The sequence below is a fragment of the Anomaloglossus baeobatrachus genome, chromosome 1 (genome assembly GCF_048569485.1).
Source record: "Anomaloglossus baeobatrachus isolate aAnoBae1 chromosome 1, aAnoBae1.hap1, whole genome shotgun sequence".
NCBI classification, from domain to species: domain Eukaryota; kingdom Metazoa; phylum Chordata; class Amphibia; order Anura; family Aromobatidae; genus Anomaloglossus; species Anomaloglossus baeobatrachus.
The window spans coordinates 51382150-51404055 of record NC_134353.1 but is presented as its reverse complement, the minus strand read 5'-3'; the positions used below and the strand labels follow the sequence as shown (position 1 = coordinate 51404055).

The 21906-nt window shown below is 42.8% G+C and overlaps 1 protein-coding gene across 1 annotated transcript in view; it reads left to right on the top strand.

Annotated features, from left to right (window-relative positions):
- Nucleotides 1-18914, top strand: part of LOC142277461 (histamine H2 receptor-like) — a 152145-nt gene extending 133231 nt beyond the window's left edge. Inside the window, exons 3-4 of the mRNA XM_075332643.1 lie at nucleotides 4474-4650; nucleotides 17799-18914. Coding sequence (XP_075188758.1) covers nucleotides 4474-4650; nucleotides 17799-18504 — 883 coding nt within the window. The 3' untranslated portion in view covers nucleotides 18505-18914. The remainder of the gene's footprint in view (nucleotides 1-4473; nucleotides 4651-17798) is intronic.
- Nucleotides 18915-21906: the final 2992 nt, after the last annotated feature.

Sequence of the window (21906 nt, the reverse complement as noted above, 5' to 3'; positions counted from 1 at the left end):
GCATTAGCTTCGTTGGCTCGCGCATGCGCACATTGCTCCGCCCTACTGCGGGCAGAGCATGAAACATAACTGCACAAGCACCTGGGACACTTTATTCTGGCTCCTTTTTTACCGGAACCATTTCTGTAATGACGGGCAAATGTACAGTTCTGTTTTAAGCTTTGCCCGCACTAGGGTAGAGCAAAGTGCGCATGCGCAAGCCAACGATGTTAATGCTCAGTCGCAAGATTTCTTTCAGCTATGTGGCTGAAGGAGGATGCATCATCCACATCAATCAAAGCTGGAGGATAAACTTTGAGGGCAAAGTGGCGGCCCAGATGCCGAGGATATGATGTCTATCGGACCGTACTGAATGCATTTACACACAGCAATTGGGACGTGTGATCTATGTGTGCGCCACATGTCAAGAAAAGATTATATAAACTGTCGAACCGGCCTAAAAAAATACAAACCACAAACTCTCTAAATAAGTACACATCCCTAAATAAACGAATATGCCATAATAGATCTCTAAATAATCCCCTGAACACTGTGACATATAGTGATTGCACCCAAGAGAGATGAGGATTACAGAAACAAACAGATGAGTATGATCTAAAGAAGATGCGGACCCCAGGAGATTTGCCTCATCACCCCTACCTGGACATTCGTGGACAGTTGTCACTAGATCAGATTATCCGATAAGTGGTTGAGCGGCTTCCATCCACAAAATGAACACACAGTCTGCAATCCATAGGGGTTGCAAAAATTACAGCCTGGCCCAATTTATGCAAATACCCCTCCAACATATAAGAGACCACCAGTTCATGATAGAAGGAGGCGCTGGAGCTGCAGGCTGAAACTAAACACAACTTCAATGACGTCCACCAAGAGCCTCACAATTCCACCTCTCTTTTTTCACCGCTCTGAATTTTATGATACATTCACTGAGTATTTTTTCTCAGGTCCTATAAGCGTGGGTACAAAAATCTCCGCATGCTGCGCATGGCTGCCTATTTCAGAGAGACTGGCCAATGCAACTATATGGGTACGAGAAAAAAACGGACGGCACACAAACCATCCATATGTAGCGATGTCCGGCGGACCACCACGGTGCAGAATGAATACGACTATGAAACACATGATGAGGCTGCAGAAAATAAGGGTTTGCTTTATTTACAGGCAGGCCAAATTGTGTAAATTGATTATCAACATCTTTGTTATTCATTAAAATACATAAAACTGAATGGATCAACCCAAGTGACGGAGGGAATAAATAAGGAGAGCCTGGCGCCTGTTAACAATTATATTGGACCTATGTACATTGGTAAAAGGTTTTTTATATATATATATATATATATATATATATATACATATATATATTCTGCAAAGGCAAATAAAGCCATATGCATCAAAATCCCTTTCTATTATAATAAGAAGTATGTAATATTTTCATATGTGTAGGGGGATTATATCTACATCTACATAAACTAACATTAGCTTTTCATTTAATCATGCATAGTAATATTACCAATGGTCCAAATACGTAGTGGTGCCGCGGCCTCCTACAGACACACTGACGCGCATTTCGCAACTACCGTGCTTCGTCCAGGGATAGGGAAATAGATATGGATTTTGATGCGTATGGCTTTATTTGCTTTTATTTGTTGATAATTGATTTATACAATTTGGCTTGCATATGTTTTTTGGTGTATTTATAGAGATTTGTGCAATAGGGTCACCCATATTAATATTGTGGTTATGGTGTTGTTATTTACAAGCAGGACACACAACGGCAGTAAAAGCAATCAGGGGAATATTTCTTGGAACAATAAGATTTTACAAACTTCGGCTACTAGCTGGGGCCGGCAAACCACACATATCCTTAACTATCACAGACAAAAAACTATGAGTACGGAGAAACAAAGCAATACAATTACTACACTATGCCAGAACCTAACTGGGCCGTGCAGATGCCGCGCTCTGGCTGATGAGGTCTACGCTATGCCCTACAGAGTGCGCACACAATATTGATTCACTGTACTGCTGAGGGGGAATCAGTTCAACTTCTAAAGTTTCGCTCCCAGTGTCGGCATTGGCATGCACTTCTCCAAGAGGGGCAAGGAACTCCTCCTTCATCACGGACCTGGTCTCCAATCCCAACTCTTAGGTTGGGCTTCACCAGCCTTTGGGATATCTTCTACTAGGTTTGGTATTCACACCATTGCACTCAGGGGTCATTCGTGGTCCAGCTGCATTAAGGTTCTTACACCGGTTTTGTGTAATTCTTAGGACACTGTAGTACTCCAAGCTTTTCCAACCAGCATGGCTCCTCTCCAGTTCACGTCCTGCGACACATACCCCACCTATGACACTCCCTACTCCTCCTTTTTTTCCCGCTCTTTTCTACCAGGCTGAAGAGTTCAGCTACATAGGGGGAAACAAGACGCGCCGGCTTAGCCGGCCAGTCCATGGAAACTGGCACAAGGTACTGTCTCGTGAAGGCGAAGCATCCTACTTATAGGGATAACCCCCTACACGTATACCATCCATATTTTATGGACACATTACTATTTTGCAGTGTAGAACACCGTGAGTGCTCCTGTAAATGACGGTAGAACAAAAGTTGCTAGAAAAAAACGCATATAATAGGGGTGCTGGAAGAGAAAGAAAATCTCACACTCGCATGATAAAAGGTTACACATAGATTCTACTCATCCAAGTTTTCAGGAGCAGAAATGGCACTGAATATTTTCACGTGAATGTGAGCGAGTTCTTATATTGTTTCTGACAGCTTTTGATATTCATCTGCCGTTGTGGCTTTTTCTAAGAATTTCATGGTGCTTTTATGTGGAGATGGAGGTTTTCACAGCAGGAAGTCTTCACATCATAATGCATTTGTCATGGATCCACTCTTCATACGAGACTCACAGAGCAGCTGAATATGTCAGAAGACATATAGGAATGGGAGTAATATACTAGTCCAGAGAAAATTAAATTGAGAAGCTTTGATTAGTTTTAGTGCAGGGGATAGCGCAGTGCTAGGTTTGCTTGAGCATCACGGCTCAAGTCATGGTGAGATATCAGAGCCTTCTCTGTGCCGTTACTTGGGACTGCAGAAAAATGTGTGATATTTAGCTTTGCTACATCAGGAAAATTTGGGAATTCGATGAGCTGAACATCATTACTCAATGTGAACTAAAAATTCAGTTTTAGGCTTTTGGACAACTTCTCATTTTTGGGGTCCTTCTGTCAAAAACTGATTACAATAATGTAAGTCCCCCAGTCAACTAAAGCTTGAAGGGGAAACTGTAATATCTAAGTTAAAAGGGTGTCTGAAAATGAGTGGGGTTTTCCTTAAAGAGTATGTCCCCTACTTTACTTAGGATAGGTTATCAATGTCAAATCGACTGGGTCTGACAATCGGCACCCCTGGCGATCAGCATTTCTCAGTGTCAGTTGCGGCAGCCGGAAATGCTCAGCTCCGGAGCTGCTCCATCTTCTGATAGTGTGTCAGGTGATGTTCAACTTTGCACACACCTGCTGGCATGGTGGCATCAGACTGTGTTCGCACCACAGAGTCTGACAAGCAACCTGAGGCTGCTTCTGAATTGTTCAGCCAGAGCCTGACGTCGGCTGGTTCAGGTTTACTGGTCTTTAGCTCTGCAAGAGTTTATTCCTGCCACTATTGGAAGACGGAGCAGCTGTGGAACTGAACATTTCCAGCTACATGCTGCCGCCACCGGCACTGAGCACGCTGATCGGTGGGGTTGCTGGGTGTCAGACCTGGCCAATTTGACATTGATGACCTATCCTAAGGATAGGCCTTCAATGTAAAAGTAGTGGACAACCGCTTTAACAAACCCTCATTGAATGCACGGGCTCGGTTGCTTTCATAGACATTGGTGGCTTCAGACCAGACAAGTGTGAGTGAGTGAGTAAAGCACAATGTTTGTTTTGTTTGATTTTAAAAACTGCAGGCGGGGGACAGTGTTTTTTTATTTGGGCCCTCAAGCTTCATGATACTCCACTTTTTATATGTTAGCTAGAATCCTAGAATGGCCACATGCATGAGACTGAAGCACTCCTGGTTGTCATTCAATATTATGAGAATATCTACTTTCTACCATTAGATAAATGAACATTTCCCTTTGGAGGACCCTCCATGTCTATACATTATACAGAGTTCATTTGATATTAATAACCAGCATGTAATATTTAATTTCTCCACTGGGGGTGCTGCAGGGGAAATGATCACTTGCTACCAGTTTTTCGCCACCGATCGCCGCTTATCACTAAGATGATTGGGTGTTATTCTAATAAAAAGGGATATTGCAAGCAGACAGTTAAAACCCTTTCTGTCCTGAGCTGTAAATATACAAAGTTGATAAATGAAAATTGTGATTGGAGAATAACAAGCAAAAAAAACCATGAACGCTGAGATATCACTGGTCCCTCCTAGTGATCTGCAAGAGCTCATGTTGTGTTTTGCAGTATCATCTATGAAGTTACCGGGATGTGGCTGTTCGGGAGGCAGTTCTGCAAGGTGTGGATCTCGTTTGATGTCATGTTCTGCACGGCGTCCATCGTCACTCTCTGCTTTATAAGTCTGGACCGATACTGCTCTGTGGTCACTCCATATCACTATTCAAAGAGGATGTCACGTCGCAGGTGAGTGCGGGTCACATTCACATACATGATATAGAATAACGTGAGCGCCAATGGATATGATGGCAGCAGCAGGAGAAGAGTATTCTGATCTTGCTTCAGGCAGTGATCTCCCTACTCCTGTGAATATAGTAGTAAAGCACGGTGGGATATAATGGTGCAGTTACATAGAATAGAGAAGACCATGAAATAAAACTGCTCATAAAAGATATGATTACCACAGAAAATGAGTGAGTTGAACTTGTGGAGCGCAGTGACCTCTGATTAGCTTAAAAAAAGCTCCATATGATGGATCAATGATTTAAAGAGCACCAATCAGCAGGATTTTCCTATATAAACTAAAGCCAGTGCTATACTGCTGCTATCATGCTGATTCTATACATACCTTTAGTTGTGAGATCGGATGCATACTTTCCGAAATATAGCCAATTAAAGTTTGGGAAATGCACTGTTACTTGATTGATACGTACTGAAGAATATCTAATAGGTGGGTCAGGTTTTGCTAGTTATTCTTGCCCCTGTCTGCCTGCCTGTCCTTCCTCCCTCCCTTCTCCCCCTGAAGTAACAGAGACAGGGGGAGGAAGGACAGGCAGGGAGACAGGGGTGGGAATAACTAGCAAAACCCAACCCACCTATTAGATATTCCGTTGCACCTATCAACCAAATAACAGTGCATTTCACAAACGTTACTTGACAGTATTTCAGAAACTATACATCCGATCTCACAACTAAAGGTATGTATAGAATCAGCATGATAGTGCCAGTATAGCACTGGATTTAGTTTATATAGCAAAATCCTGGTGTTGGTCCTCTTTAAGGCCTTATTAGACAGGAAAAACCTTTAACAATAGCGACTGACAAGCGAATATTTATCATGTCATTATCATGCATGCAGGCTCATTATTACACAAGCAAATATTCGCTCAAAAGATCGCTGTTGCGGTCAGTGCAAAGTCGCTAGTCGTTCATAAAAGTATGTATTACACCTTAAGATAAGACATTTTCACTTATTACACAATTCAATTTTATGTCTGAGAAGCGATAATTTTTAAGCAAGTTGAAATATCTGGTTTTGAGAGAATCGAACGATGTTACAATCACTAGCAGCTATTACACAATGCGAATGTCACTCTGTTTCGAATGATTTTGTGATTTTCCACAAGATTTTTGACCCATCTAATAATGGTTTAAAAGAGTATTCCTATCTCCAGGATCCTATCCCAGTATATTAGCAAATACCTCCAATTAGAAGCGTAGGATAGTTCTCCTAATTCACTATGTCGCTTACCTCATGTGCAGGGCATTGCAGGACTTTAATTATTGTAAGAAGGCGACCGGCTACATTGTGAATGGCCTGTATGTACCACATAAGCGGTGTGATCCTGGACGTTTATGCTGGTTCTTGTAGTGACACAAAGGCTTGCTGTAGTATTCACAGGGCCAGGATCACGGATGGCTGGAGGGATCGGTGGGACTTACCATTCACATACCCCACGCACATGGGTGTGTCTGTCACATGAGGCATGTAAAATGGAGTCAGTGTGTTTGCATTTTGAGAGTCTGCAGCCAGTATGGGAAGTGCTGGGCTGTAGGAAGGAGTCTCTGGGAGAAGTCCTGTTTAGACACTGGCAGGAGTCAGTGTCTAGAGGATGCCATACCTCTGCTGAGGGTGTACCGCGACTAAGGGTGGCTTTACACGCTACGAGATGGCTACAGAGATCTCGTTGAGGTCACGGATTTTCTGACGCACATTTGGCCGCTGTAGCGATCTCGTTGTGTGTGACTCCTAGGAGCGATTTTGGATCGTTGCAAAAACGTCCAAAATCGCTCCTCGTTGACATGGGGGTCCTCTCCCAATTATCGCTGCTGTCGCTTGGGCGAAGATGATCCTCGTCCCTGCGGCAGTACACATCGCTACGTGTGACGCTGCAGGAACGAGGAACCTCTCCTTACCTGCCACACGCCAGCAATGAGGAAGGAAGAAGGTCAACGGGATGTTCGTCCTGCTCATTTCCGCCCCTCTGCTTTGATTGGGCGGCTGCTTAGTGACGTCGCTGTGACGCCGAGCGAACCGCCCCCTTAGAAAGGAGGCGGTTCGCCAGTCACAGCGACGTCGCCGAGCAAGTAAGTACGTGTGATGCTGCCGTAGCAATAATGTTCGCTACGGCAGCGATCTTCACATATCGGCATAACGATAGGGGCGGGTGCTATCACACTCGCCATCGCTAGCATCGGCTAGCGATGTCGCAGCGAGTAAAGCCCGCTTAAGTATGGACTATAAATCCGGGTATCTCAGGAGCAGCCCCTGAGAGGGTAAAGAGGCTGTTGGACTCGGAACAGAGGTGATGAAGCCTCTCCGAAGGAACCCCCTGAGAGAACGGGTTCGCTTCAGCTGACCAGGGTCAGTGGGTAAACCTGAGGAGAAAGGTATCCAAACCCGTGCGGGTGAACCACGAGTGTAATGGCCTGAAAGCTATGGGGTTTCCTCCAGACTCCACTTTAACAATTAATTTATCGGCCAATTGCTTTCCTGGCACCTGAGCTCCATCACTCCAACACTACTAGGCCCCTCAGTCTCCCGTCTGACGTCACGCTGAATAAACCGATTTAAATAGTAATTAAGCCTATCCGTCTCACCCAGAGGGATTAGCTCCTCCATTCGTGCTTTTGGCCAGTACCTACCCTTCTCTGTTAAGGGCCTACTTACCATTGGTCTTGCAGGGGATTTCTTTGTGTTCAAAATCCAGGAAAGAACAGATGCCACCCCGATCGACCGAACTAAACCCCCTTCTGGTGGCACAGTTCCACAGTCCTCTTAAGAGCAGGACCCCGTGTGTCCGGGATCAAAGGGTTGACCCTTAGGATCTTGAATTAATAGAATATTATGGCATCTTGTCTCTACCTCCTCCTAGGGACTCTCCTACCCTCCTTCTACATCCCGTCCTATATATACCCTATCCTCCTCCCTTCTCTTAACCCTTTTCCTGCCTATGCAGGTGCCAGGGCAGTAGTCACAGAACCACATTGCCACCTGGTGGTCATTTACCAAATACAAATCACATTATACTACATTAGATAATAATAATAATACTGTGTCCCGGCTACTTCTACAGGAGGGTTGGGGGGCATAGCCTTGACCCCCCTACATGTGTACCATGTACTACCAGTGCAGTTTATGAGGTGTTTTTAATAAACTGCTGGACTTTTTAAACGGTTTGTGTTCCTGTGCTACCTCGCCTCGCAGCAAAGTGAGTGACTCCCATCGCTTGAGTAAGTGAACTCTCACAGTATCCATGGTTACAACCTCACCTATAGACACAGAAGGCTAGCTAGTTAGTTAGTTGTTTATGGTCATAACCGTGGATACCTAAGGTCCTGCAATGCTCTGCACATGAGATAAGAGACATGGCTATATCAGGAGAACTATATTACTTTTCTAAATGGAGGTATTTGCTAATATTATTATTATTACACCTACTACATATTGGGATACGATCTTGGAGTAGGGAATAACCCTTTTAGAAAAGAAAATCTCGTAGCTAATCAGTTCTAATGATTAATGACAGAAGCAGATGATTGTGTCTCAGAGCATTAGATAAGTGCCCCCAGGGGAGGGAATGGCTTTGCAGCTCTTGTATCTTACCCGGTACCTAGTGTCGACAATAGTGCGCGTATAAAATATTAATCCCCTTAAAGAAAGCGTGTGTTGCCCGTGAAGCCCTGACTTGTGGTCGATTGCTAATTTATAAGTAATGCTTCCAGCAATGACGGATTTTTGAAGTGTCTCAAAATTAGGCCATTGCTGTTAATAACATTCCATTTTCACACCGTAATTCCAGTGAAAAAAGACGAATCTTTCGCTGGCTCTGCGAACCCCTATGGGAAAATCGATGAGACTAAAATGAGTGAATACTGAGTCTTTGTTTAAAAAAAAAAAGAAAAAAGTAGGTCAATTCATATCAAAACTATAAAAAGGCGAAAAAGTAAAATCTTTGGATTCTTCCCTTGTTTCCACGCTGGTTCATCAATCAAGAACACCTAAAAAAAAATCCCAATTCTCCATCACTGGCCCACAACAAACTGCGGCTCCTATTTGCAATTTTTTTAAAATAAATTTCTGTGATATAACTCATAGAAAGCTGCTAGATAGAAATATAGTGATCAAGCCTACAAATACTATATACAGTGCCTACAAGTAGTATTCAACCCCCTGCAGATTTAGCAGGTTTACACATTCGGAATTAACTTGGCATTGTGACATTTGGACTGTAGATCAGCCTGGAAGTGTGAAATGCACTGCAGCAAAAAAGAATGTTATTTCTTTTTTTTTTTTTTAAATTGTGAAAAGTTTATTCAGAGGGTCATTTATTATTCAACCCCTCAAACCACCAGAATTCTGTTTGGTTCCCCTAAAGTATTAAGAAGTATTTCAGGCACAAAGAACAATGAGCTTCACATGTTTGGATTAATTATCTCTTTTTCCAGCCTTTTCTGACTAATTAAGACCCTCCCCAAACTTGTGAACAGCACTCATACTTGGTCAACATGGGAAAGACAAAGGAGCATTCCAAGGCCATCAGAGACAAGATCGTGGAGGGTCACAAGGCTGGCAAGGGGTACAAAACCCTTTCCAAGGAGTTGGGCCTACCTGTCTCCACTGTTGGGAGCATCATCTGGAAGTGGAAGGCTTATGGAACTACTGTTAGCCTTCCACGGCCTGGACAGCCTTTAAAAGTTTCCACCTGTGCCGAGGCCAGGCTTGTCCGAAGAATCAAGGCTAACCCAAGGACAACAAGGAAGGAGCTCCGGGAAGATCTCATGGCAGTGGGGACATTGGTTTCAGTCAATACTATAAGTAATGTACTCCACCGCAATGGTCTCCGTTCCAGATGAGTCCGTAAGGTACCTTTACTTTCAAAGCGTCATGTCAAGCCTCGTGTACAGTTTGCTCATGATCACTTGGAGGACTCTGAGACAGACTAGTTCAAGGTTCTCTGGTCTGATGAGACCAAGATCGAGATCTTTGGTGCCAACCACACACGTGACGTTTGGAGACTGGATGGCACTGCATACGACCGCAAGAATACCATCCCTACAGTCAAGCATGGTGGTGGCAGCATCATGCTGTGGGGCTGTTTCTCAGCCAAGGGGCCTGGCCATCTGGTCCGCATCCATGGGAAGATGGATAGCATGGCCTACCTGGAGATTTTGGCCAAGAACCTCCGCTCCTCCATCAAGGATCTTAAGATGGGTTGTCATTTCATCTTCCAACAAGACAACGACCCAAAGCACACAGCCAAGAAAACCAAGGCCTGGTTCAAGAGGGAAAAAATCAAGGTGTTGCAGTGGCCTACTCAGTCTCCTGACCTTAACCCAATTGAAAACTTGTGGAAGGAGCTCAAGATTAAAGTCCACATGAGACACCCAAAGAACCTAGATAACTTGGAGAAGATCTGCATGGAGGAGTGGGCTAAGATAACTCCAGAGACCTGTGCCGGCCTGATCAGGTCTTATAAAAGACGATTATTAGCTGTAATTGCAAACAAGGGTTATTCCACAAAATATTAAACCTAGGGGTTGAATAATAATTGATCCACACTTTTATGTTGAAAATTTATTAAAATTTAACTGAGCAACATAACTTGTTGGTTTGTAAGATTTATGCATCTGTTAATAAATCCTGCTCTTGTTTGAAGTTTGCCGGCTCTAACTTATTTGCATCTTATCAAACCTGCTAAATCTGCAGGGGGTTGAATACTACTTGTAGGCACTGTATGTATATATATATATATATATATATATATATATATATATATATTTATATATATACTAGCTGTAGTACCCGGCGTTGCCCGGGATAGTAACTGTTTCTGTCTCTCCCAGTCTCTGTCTGTTCTGTGTGTCGCTGTTTGTCCGTCTCTGTTTTTCTCTTTCCTTGACTGTCTGTGTCTATGTCTCTGTCTCTCTGTTTCTCTTCAAAAAGTGGGGGCCAGCACTGCTTGAAAAATGGCGTGCGAAAAATTAAAAGTGTAAATTCTTAAAAAAATCCAACTGTGCTATGTGGCGCCCTGGACTAGCCAGGTCGTCACAGATAACACACAAACACCCCCACCCCCATTAGACAGTAACATTAGCCAAACACAAAACCCTTGTTGCCTCCTTCCAGGGTCTGATGTTCACACCAGGGGGGCGGAGCCAAGCAGTTGGCCCCACCCACCGAGGAGTTCACAGGCCTGGAGGCGGGAAAAGTGTCAGTTGGAAGTTGGAGTTTGAAGTGTGAGGAGTAAACACTTGGGTGTCTGGGTTTGTGGCCCAGGCACTGACAGCAAGGTTGGCAGATGGTGGTGGCCGTCTGCAGGAGTGGTGAAGCAACGCGGAACCGTAGGACCGGGGTCGGGTGTTGGCCCGCCAGTACCGACCGGGGAGCGAAGTGAAGCCAGCACACACAGGCAGGGCCATCGGACCCGACCAGGCTTGGAGCCGCCGACAATAGTCAAATCCGAGTGTGACCGGAACCCCAGGGGTTTCCTAACAACCAAAGACCCGATAGAAGGCAACCGCCCACACCGTGAGGGTATATAGCTACCGCCTAAGGCTAGAGACCCAAGGGCCAGCGTCTGCGGGCAAACGAGCTCCTCCAGCATCCATACACCGGGAAGCGGACTACCGTTGGGGATCCATCGTAGTCAATCAAGTACATCAAGGTGCAGGGAAAGACAGCCGCCATCACCTGTCCGGGGAGTGACACTGCAGCCGGCTGCGGGACCCGTCCATCCAGCCGTTTGGCTTACCGAGGACTTTGTGCATCTCTTGCTGAGTGAGTACACCCGTGCCATCCGGCACCGCGCCGTGCTGTCCCTGCAACCCTGCACCCCACCAACCCTGCCTCCCCGTCACACCACCGGGCCCCGGGACCACCGACCCCTACCCACGGAGGGGGAAAACAACATCCCAGCTGCTACCTACCATCGCTTCCGGGATCCCCGTCACCAGCAGCGTTTTTGCCCATCTTCACCACAACCCGTGGGTGGCGTCACGGACTAAATCCCCCAAACCAACCACCCCTTTCACTCACGGGCGAGGAGCACCGCTCGAGTCCCCGGATCCGGCTCACCGCTCGAGCCACCGAGCAGCAGCCGCAGCAGTGCCGGACCCGAACGTTAGCGAGCGACCAGCAGCAGCGGCGGCGTCCACCCCGTCCGCGACAGCTACATTACAAAAATGAGATTTTTAGCAAAAAATTGATCAACGTTTTGAGCCACCCCTGCCACGTCACAGCATATCTCATTATTGGGGTCCTACACTATAATATTTAGATTTTGCCATGCGGCCTCAAATTCAAAAATATAGAACCATATTAAAGCAACACATTTACCTGTAACATTTCAGAAACTGCTTCCTTGTCCGCAAGGAGAGGCAACTGTAAATAAAGGTAGCCCAGGTCCCAGCATTTGCAGCGAATGCCACACACACCAGGACAATGTCAGAACTCACCCTCACAGTGCCAGACCAGGGTCCATGAATGAAGGCGAAACAGGTCATCAAAGTAAATCGTGCTTAATTGCAAAGCCTGTGGAGAAGGGGGGAGGTGGTGAAGTGTAAACACCAACCAATATATAATTTTGGTAGAAACAGAGGGAATCTGCAAGCCAGACAAGCGTGCACGGCATGGTGAGGGACCAAATCAATATACATCAAAAGGGGGGGCAGACAGCACTGCTTGAAAAATGGCGTGCTAAAAATTAAAAGTGTAAAGCGGGCTTTACAAGCTACGATATTTCTAGCAATTGCTAGCGATATCATACGCAAAAGCACCCGCCCCCGTCGTGCATGCAATATCTTGTGATCACTGCCGCAGCGAACATTATCGCTACGGCAGCGTCACACACACTTACCTGGTCGGCGGCGTCGCTGTGACTGCTGAACAATCCCTCCCTCAAGGGGGAGGCGCGTTCGGCGTCACCGCGATGTCACTAAGCGGCCGGCCAATCAAAGCGTAGGGGCGTGTAAAGCCCCCTTAAGTCTCTGTTTCTCTGTCTGTCTTTGTATTAGTCTATCTCTGTGTCTCTGTGTCTGTCTGTCTCTCTATCTCTGTCTGTCTGTATCTCTGTGTCTGTTTGTCTCTCTCTTTACCCATCTGTCTCTTGCCCCGTCTGTCTCTTGCCCTGTCTGTCTCTTTCCCCGTCTTTCTTTTTCCAGGTCTGTCTCTTTCCAGGTCTGTCTGTTTCCCTGTCTGTCTCTTTCCCCGTCTGTCTCTTTCTCCGCCTGTCTCTGTCTCTTTCACCGTCTGTCTATGTCCCTGTCTGCCTGTCTCTGTCCCTGTCTGCCTGTCTTTTTCCCTGTCTGCCTGTCTCTGTCTGTCTCGTTCCCTGTCTGTCTCTTTCCCCGTCTGTCTCTTTCCCCGTCTATCTCTTTCCCCGTCTATCTCTTTCCCCGTCTGTTTCTTTCTCCATCTGTCTCTCCGTCTGTCTCTGTCTGTTTCTTTCACCATCTGTCTCTGTCTCTATCTTTCTGTCTTTTTCCCTGTATGTCTCTCTCTATCCGTCTCACCACCCACGTCATATTACCTCACACATAAGCTTCTTATACTAACAATTTATTTTTGTTCCTATAGCAACCAATCACAGCTGCTATTAATAACATGTCCTTCCAGGCTCCATTCACTTTAATGGAGGCAGGTTTTTTGGAGAGTAACTATAAAGCGCGGGGTTAAATTTTCCAGTCAAACATAGTCTACGAGGTTCCCAAAATTTCGTGATTGCAAAAGCGAAGGTGCGGATTCCTTTAGCGGGGACACACACACACATACATACACACATACACTCAGCTTTATATATTAGATTTATATATATATAAACATGAATACTAAAATCACCCCACTTTTTCTCAATTAAAATACACAAATACAATACACAATAGATAATATCAAATACACAAACACAATAAAAAACCATCACAATGTCCTATGAAACCCAAAATAGTATCAATAAAAATGTCACCTCACCACGAGAGAAACCCTCAAATAGCTCTATCAACGGAAAAATATAAAAAGTTATCGGCCTCAGAAAATGGCAACATAAACCAAATGTTGGGTTTTTTTACAAATTCAGGTTTTTTTTAAGCCGCTCAAATAACAAAAAGATAATACTACAAGTTTGAAATTGCTGTATTCATTTTACCACAATAAACACCAAAAATAAAATCCAAAAAAACCCCTATGGAATTGTGTTTTTTTTCATCATTTCATCTCAATTGGATTTTTTTCTTTTGTTCGTTTTTTTTATTTTTTTTTTAGTACATTACATGGTAAAGCAAATGATGACGTTAAAAACTACAACTTTTCCTGCAGATAAACAAATCATCATATCTATGTTTGTAGAAAAATGAAAAGATTAAGGCTCTTAAAAGGCACAAAAAACGATAAATTATCTTTGTCGATCAGTTCTATTGTTCTGGGCACAGGTGGTTTCCTATATATATATATATATATATATATATATATATATATATATATATATATATATTTTTCTGCCTTAACATGAAAAGACTCAGGAAAACATCCTACGTTTTATAGCCGTACATTCACACCGCTGTCACCTGTGCTCCATTATTACAAGGATTATGATTATTATTAGAATGGGATCCACTTACGTCGAGTGTCCGCGCAGCACATATAGTATTACCGCCATGTCCTAAGTGACGGCTCAATTGTTCCTCACCACTTAGAGATTTGCCATATTTCAATGGGGAGAGGACTTTAAAGATGCTATCAGCCATACTTACGGTGTTTAATTGATTGATGTGCACATTATCAAGCAGGTAAATGTTGATCATTTCCACCCCATACACACCTGCTACCTAAACGCAAATTACAATCGCCTGTATACACTGGAGATCAAAATTAGAGAACACTGTATGATCATTTGCTTTTTTCAGAAATAATGTAATCTACACTGATGAACATTCGAAGATTTTTGTAAGGGGTGCACCATGGCACTAGAACCGGGTTTTACAAAAGAGCCAAGGTTTATCAATATAAAACCTTTATTTTGCCCAAATAGTGATGATGATAATTAGAGAACCGCAATGACTGTAGCACAGAGAAAGATTATAAGTAAATTGTCAGCAGCTAACAACAGTCACAATCAGTAGGACGTGTATCGGCCATTGCTGTGAATGACTTCAGCACATCTGCGGCCACAGGACATCACTAGTCTCTCACACTGCTCTGGTGGGATTTTGGTCCACTCTTCTTCCAGTGTCTTCCACAGTTTATTGACTGTTGTGGGTTTCTTGGCCATAACTTTGTCACCAAGGATTCTCCAGAGATTTTCTATTAGGTTTAGATCAGGACTCTGGTAGGCCATTTCATTGTGTCAATGTTTTCTGTTGCAAGGAACTGCTTTACCCGTTTTGCTGTGTGACAAGGGGAATTGTCCTGAATGAAAATTGTTGACTGACTGAGTGATGAACACAAATAAGGAGCCATGTGATGTGAAGGAGGTTCTTCTCCACACTTGCATTCACTCTGCCATGTAGCTGTATGAGAGGTCCAACTCCTGCTGCAGAAAACATTCCCCAAACCATGACACTTCCTCCACCACCTTTCACTGACTTCTTAACACATTTTGGGTTAGGTATTTCCCCAATTTGTCGACGAACATAATGTTTCCCATCAGACCCAAATAAACTAAACTTGCTTTCATCACTAAAATGAACCGTGGACCACGTCTTCTCTCTCCACACAACATGCTCCTCACCAAAAGTGAATCTAGCCTTTTTGATTCTTTCTGCTAATGACAGGTTTGGTCACTGCAGAGTGGGCTTTCAGTTCAAATGCTCTTAAACGTCATGACACTGTATGATGAGACAGGACAGATCCTTACCCGGTTCAGTGCTAAATTGGCGAACATATCCGGCTGCAGTGCTGAAATGATTACCATGGAGATTCTCTGCATTGTCCTGGCTCCTCTTACATTTGTCTTTTGAGGGCGACCAGCCTTCTTGGGGGACTTGAGTTTGTGATGTTGTAAAAATGCAATATTCTCGAAATCACAGACTTGGAACAACCATCTTCTCTTGCTGTGACTGAAAGGGACACCCCTTTGGCTATCATCTGGACAACCTGATGCCGGAGGGTTTCAGTCACTTTGGAATGGCACAACATTTTTGAAAAGTCAGTGCAAACTGGAAACTTGAAAGTTAGGCTGCCAGTTACATAGGGTTACATAGGGTTTGTCAGATAATTAAGGAAATTAGCACCAGGTGTCAGATTAACACCAATAACTTGCCGATATCTGAAAGTGTTCTCTAATTTTGATCCGTGTTCTTTTACATTTATCACATTTACATTTTAATTATGTGCTTTTTGAAAAAATTCAATTTTGAAATAAGCTTAAAATACTGTGAGTTTCCTCATGTTAGGATATAATCACATAGGACGACACAATGACCGCAACATTTAGGAAATTGTGTCTTGTTCTCTAATTTTGATCTCGAGTGTACATCACTCAGATGGTAGTGCTGCTGCAGATATGGATGAAGACTATAAATAGTGATGCTGTAATCAGAGGGGGATGTCCAGTAAAAATAAACTATCACCTATTCATATTTATAGGATAGGTCATAACTTTATCCAGAACATTTTACGGAAAAATGCTTGAGTTTCCCATTGACTTCCATTATACTCTGTTAATGAGTACCAAGTACCCCGAGCATCAACATGCTCTTTAGGTTCACCGAGCACCGAGGAATTTGCTCATCCTTAGTGATAACTTGTTGATCGGTGGGGGGGTCTGACCTCTGGAAAAAAACAGGGCACTTTTATCCCCGTCAGAATGGATTGTCAGTGCACATGTTCGACTGCTGCTCCACTCATTTCATATGTGGCTGCTGAATGGTGCACTTGGCTTATTCCAGGCGCCCCAATAAAGAATGATTAGAGCCGCGGTCCAGCATATGACCTACAGCTCCATTTTTCAACATATACCATCAGGGTTAGAAAATCCTCGTTCTGCAGATCCCCACGGTTGCACCACAACCGATCAGTAAGGTATCACCTATCCTGTCCCTTCAAATAGTAGTACCCCGTATAGTTAAAATTAAAATTAGGGAATCCCTTATTCAGGCCCTACGGCCATCAAAAGAGCATACCGACAGGATAGCATGAGATCACAGCTGGTTAATTCTGTGAGGTAAAACCTTTTTTGCCTGTTTTAAACAATGTTTTACCTCACAGAAATAATCGGTTATGATCCCGTGCTGTAATATCTGTATAATCTTTGGTGTCCTCCTTGGCCCAGGAGCTGTGGTATGATCAGACCATGTCCCTGTACGGTCAGACTCGGCCATTGCATAGCACTTAGCAGGGGCACATATATAAGATGATCTCAGCACAGGAACATTTTATATAAACACATCCAATTGTGGAAATTATTATTATTCCAAGATCTATTTTGTTTGAGGGAAAAAACCCTTTAAGGTGCTGTTGGTGCGTTATATCACAGATGTATCACTCACAGTCACACACAGAGTGGTGATGATGAGATGTGGGAACAATTCACTGTATATCACTTGGATAATTGTAGAAAAGCAAAATTATGAAAAATTAAGAACTGATAGAGCCAACCAGTCTAGTGTCTTTGAAGGTCCTGGACCGAGGAGCAATAGTAGTAAATTAAAAAAGTAGATAACATTTCGGAAGTAGTAATTCACACCGTATCTCCTGCCACTCACTCCAACGCCGCCTTGCCCCCTTGTAAGTCTTGGTTTTTCTGGCTCTTGCAAATTCACGTTGACGTATGTGAATGGCTGCAGTTTAGGCCTCATTGCTCGCTGCAGCCAATTAATGCGTCTATCACATTTTGTCACCCCGTGCCATGCTAAGCCTTCTAAACAGATAACTTCATGGGGATCCTCCACCAATCGTAAGGAAGTAAGACTTCTGTCTTGGAGCAATAGTGGGCATACTCTTCCACCACACAGTCAAACCGGCGATTCTTTAGATAACTTTTTTTTATTAAAATTAGTCTTCAGTGCCCAAAAGATCCTTCTAATATCAGAAAAAAAAATCCTTATCCATGTACAAAAACAATAACTTTTAGACATTTCATGATTATATCTGTCTGATCTATTTTTTTGTTTCTTTGTAGATGTATCCTTATGACAGTGACAATATGGGTCTACTCTTCATTAATCTCCTTTCTACCGGTCATGCAAGGCTGGAATGAAATACCGGGCATAGACTTTGACAATGGCAAAGAGTGCATCTTTGTGACCAACTGGACCTTTGCGATTGTTGCATCTTCTCTGGCCTTCTATATCCCATTTATGATTATGTGCAGTATGTACTTCTTCATCTACAGAGCTTCTCGGTTAAAGGCCACTAGGATTGTCTCTCAGACGCTAGACCTCCATTATCATCCAAACAGCAAGCGTCAAAACAACTTACAACTGGAGCATAAAGCCACAAGAACCATGAGTATCATCATCTCAGTCTTCGTCATGTGCTGGCTACCTTACTTTGTCTTGAACGTTTGGATAGCAGCAAAGGGTACGAGTTCCACCAGCTCGGTCCTTGTCAATACTTTTAAGTATATAACATGGTTAGGATATTGTAATTCAACCATTAATCCTATGTTATACGCTTTTCTGAACCGAGACTTCCAGAGAGCTCTCAAAAAGCTCCTCATTTGTAGACGATGGAGATCACAGGTGGACATCGGAGAGGACATGGTCTCCATTGTCACCTTCTCCAAGACAGCTCAAGATCCAGAATACAACATTAAAATGCCAATGTCTAACTGTGTTTTAAAGAGCAAGCAGGCTATGAAGTGTCCTCCAACTATGCACTACTAATCTGGATATTACATCTGTAGACCACAAAGCTGATCTTCTGATGTCCCTAACAGTATGGTGCAACCAGAGGGAAGAATTTGCGGAATACATATTTTCTGATTTGATTTTGTTGAAAAACTATATATGATGTACTGTAAATTGGATACAAATCATCAAACGGAATTTGAATTAATTTATAAAATAAATTTTCACAAACTTAAAAAAAAAGAAAAAACCTTTTATGAATGACAGAGAACTGAGACTTCATATGAGTGCTTTGGAGCTGAAACTTTATTGTTAATTATTCTTCCATTATGGCACTTGGAATGTATTTGCTTTTCTAGATGTTATCACAAAAATAATAGAAAACAAAATGTAAAATTGAATTAAAATTTTAAAATGTAAATAAAATTTTATTTTTTTTTCAAAGACTTTTCAAACTTTTGCAGTTTTTGTAAATTTTCTGAACACAACTTGTTGCGAAAGACAATAGATTTTTTAACAATTTGTAAAGGAACTTATTCTGCTGTTTGTATCGTCACAGCATGTTAATGATAGGAATGTGGAACTGATGTTTAACTTAGCCATCTGTATATGAACACTATGCAATGTATATATATATATATATATATATATATATATATATACACACACTGTATTTTTCATTTTTTGAGACGCAACCCAAATTTAGCGGAGGAAAATAAGAAAAAATAATATTTAACGTTAAAATGACCGTGGAGGTGTCGAAAGCGCAAATAGGCCTCTGTAGCCATTTTCTTGAAGTCCATTGAGTTAATCTGTCACGTGCTGCCTCCGTGGCTATTTTCTTGAAGTCCATTGCGTCAATCGCGGGTGATTCAATGGAGCCCGTGGCCCGTTGTTAGATCAGTGGCGCCTGTTCCATTGCCGACCTTCCGTCCTGTGACCCTCCTGAGCTGCTTCACTGCATTGACAGCCCTCCTTCAAGCTTTCATTATCGCTGACTTTGCCTCCTGTGATCTGACTCCACCACCGCTGCTCCGGTAAGCCATACCCGGATTAGAAGACACTCCCCCATTTTACCCCATTTTAGTTTTTCGGGGGGAAAAAAGTGAGTCTTATACTCCAGAAAATACGGTGTGTGCATATGTGTGTGTGTATATATATATATATACAGTCATATGAAAAAGTTTGGGCACCCCTATTAATGTTAACCTTTTTTCTTTATAACAATTTGGGTTTTTGCAACAGCTATTTCAGTTTCATATATCTAATAACTGATGGACTGAGTAATATTTCTGGATTGAAATGAGGATTATTGTACTAACAGAAAATGTGCAATCCGCATTTAAACAAAATTTGACCGGTGCAAAAGTATGGGCACCTCAACATAAAAGTGACATTAATATTTTGTAGATCCTCCTTTTGCAAAAATAACAGCCTCTATTCGCTTCCTGTAGCTTTTAATGAGTTCCTGGATCCTGGATGAAGGTATATTTGACCATTCCTGTTTACAAAACAATTCCAGTTCAGTTAAGTTTGATGGTCACCGAGTATGGACAGCCGCTTCAAATCATCCCACAGATTTTCAATGATATTCAGGTCTGGGGACTGGGATGGCCATTCCAGAACATTGTGATTGTTCCTCTGCATGAATGCCTGAGTAGATTTGGAGCGGTGTTTTGGATCATTGTCTTGCTGAAATATCCATCCCCTGCGTAACTTCAACTTCGTCACTGATTCTTGCACATTATTGTCAAGAATCTGCTGATACTGAGTTGAATCCATGCGACCCTCAACTATAACAAGAATCCCCGTTGCCGGCATTGGCCACATAGCCCCAAAGCATGATGGAACCTCCACCAAATTTTACTGTGGGTAGCAAGTGCTTTTCTTGGAATGCCGTTTTTTTTTGCCTCCATGCATAACGCCTTTTTGTATGACCAAACAACTCAATCTTTGTTTCATCAGTCCACAGGACCTTCTTCCAAAATGTAACTGGCTTGTCCAAATGTACTTTTGCATACCTCAGGCGACTCTGTTTGTGGCGTGCTTGCAGAAACGGCTTCTTTCGCATCACTCTCCCATACAGCTTCTCCTTGTGCAACGTGCGCTGTATTGTTGACCGATGCACATTGACACCATCTGCAGCAAGATGATGCTGCAGGTCTTTGAAGGTGGTCTGTGGATTGTCCTTGACCGTTCTCACCATTCTTCTTCTCTGCCTTTCTGATATTTTTCTTGGCCTGCCACTTCTGGGCTTAACAAGAACTGTACCTGTGTTCTTCCATTTCCTTACTATGTTCCTCACAGTGGAAACTGACAGTTTAAATCTCTGAGACAACTTTTTGTATCCTTCCCCTGAACAACTATGTTGAATAATCTTTGTTTTCAGATCATTTGAGAGTTGTTTTGAGGAGCCCATGATGCCACTCTTCATAGGAGATTCAAATAGGAGAACAACTTGCAAGTGGCCACCTTAAATACCTTTTCTCATGATTGGATACACCTGCCTATGAAGTTCAAAGCTCAATGAGGTTACAAAACCAATTTAGTGGTTTAGTAAGTCAGTAAAAAGTAGTTAGGAGTGTTCAAATCAAGAAATTGATAAGGGTGCCCATACTTTTGCACCGGTCAAATTTTGTTTAAATGCGGATTGCACATTTTCTGTTAGTACAATAAACCTAATTTCAATCCAGAAATATTACTCAGTCCATCAGTTATTAGATATATGAAACTGAAATAGCTGTTGCAAAAACCCAATTTGTTATAAAGAAAAAAGGTTAACATTAATAGGGGTGCCCAAACTTTTTCATATGACTATATATATATATATATATATATATATATATATATATATATATATATATAAAATATACATATATATATATATATATATATATATATATACACACACACTGATCAAAAATGTAAATGTAACACTTTTGCTCTTGCTCCAATTTTTCATGAGCCGCACCAAAAGATCCAAGACTTCTTCACAAAAAGCCTTTTTCTCTCAAATATTGTTCACAAATTTGTCTACATTTGTGTTAGTGAGCGATTCTCATTTGCCAAGATAATCCATCCACCTCACATAATGCTCATTAGACGCATGATTATTGCACAGGTGTGCCTTAGGCTGCATGATTATTGCACAGGTGTGCCTTTAGCTGGCCACCATAGAAGGACACTCTAAAATGTGCAGTTTTATCACACATCACACACATGTTGCAGTTTTGAGGAGTGTATATTTGTCATGCTGACTGCAGGAATGTTCACTGGAGCTGTTGCTCATGAATTGATTATTCATTTCTCTGCCATAATCTGTCATGAAAGGTGTTTCAGAGAATTTAGCAGTACATCCAACCAGATGACCACACCAGCCCAGAAGCTCCACATCCAGCATCTTCACCTCCAAGATCGTCTGAGACCAGCCACCTGGAT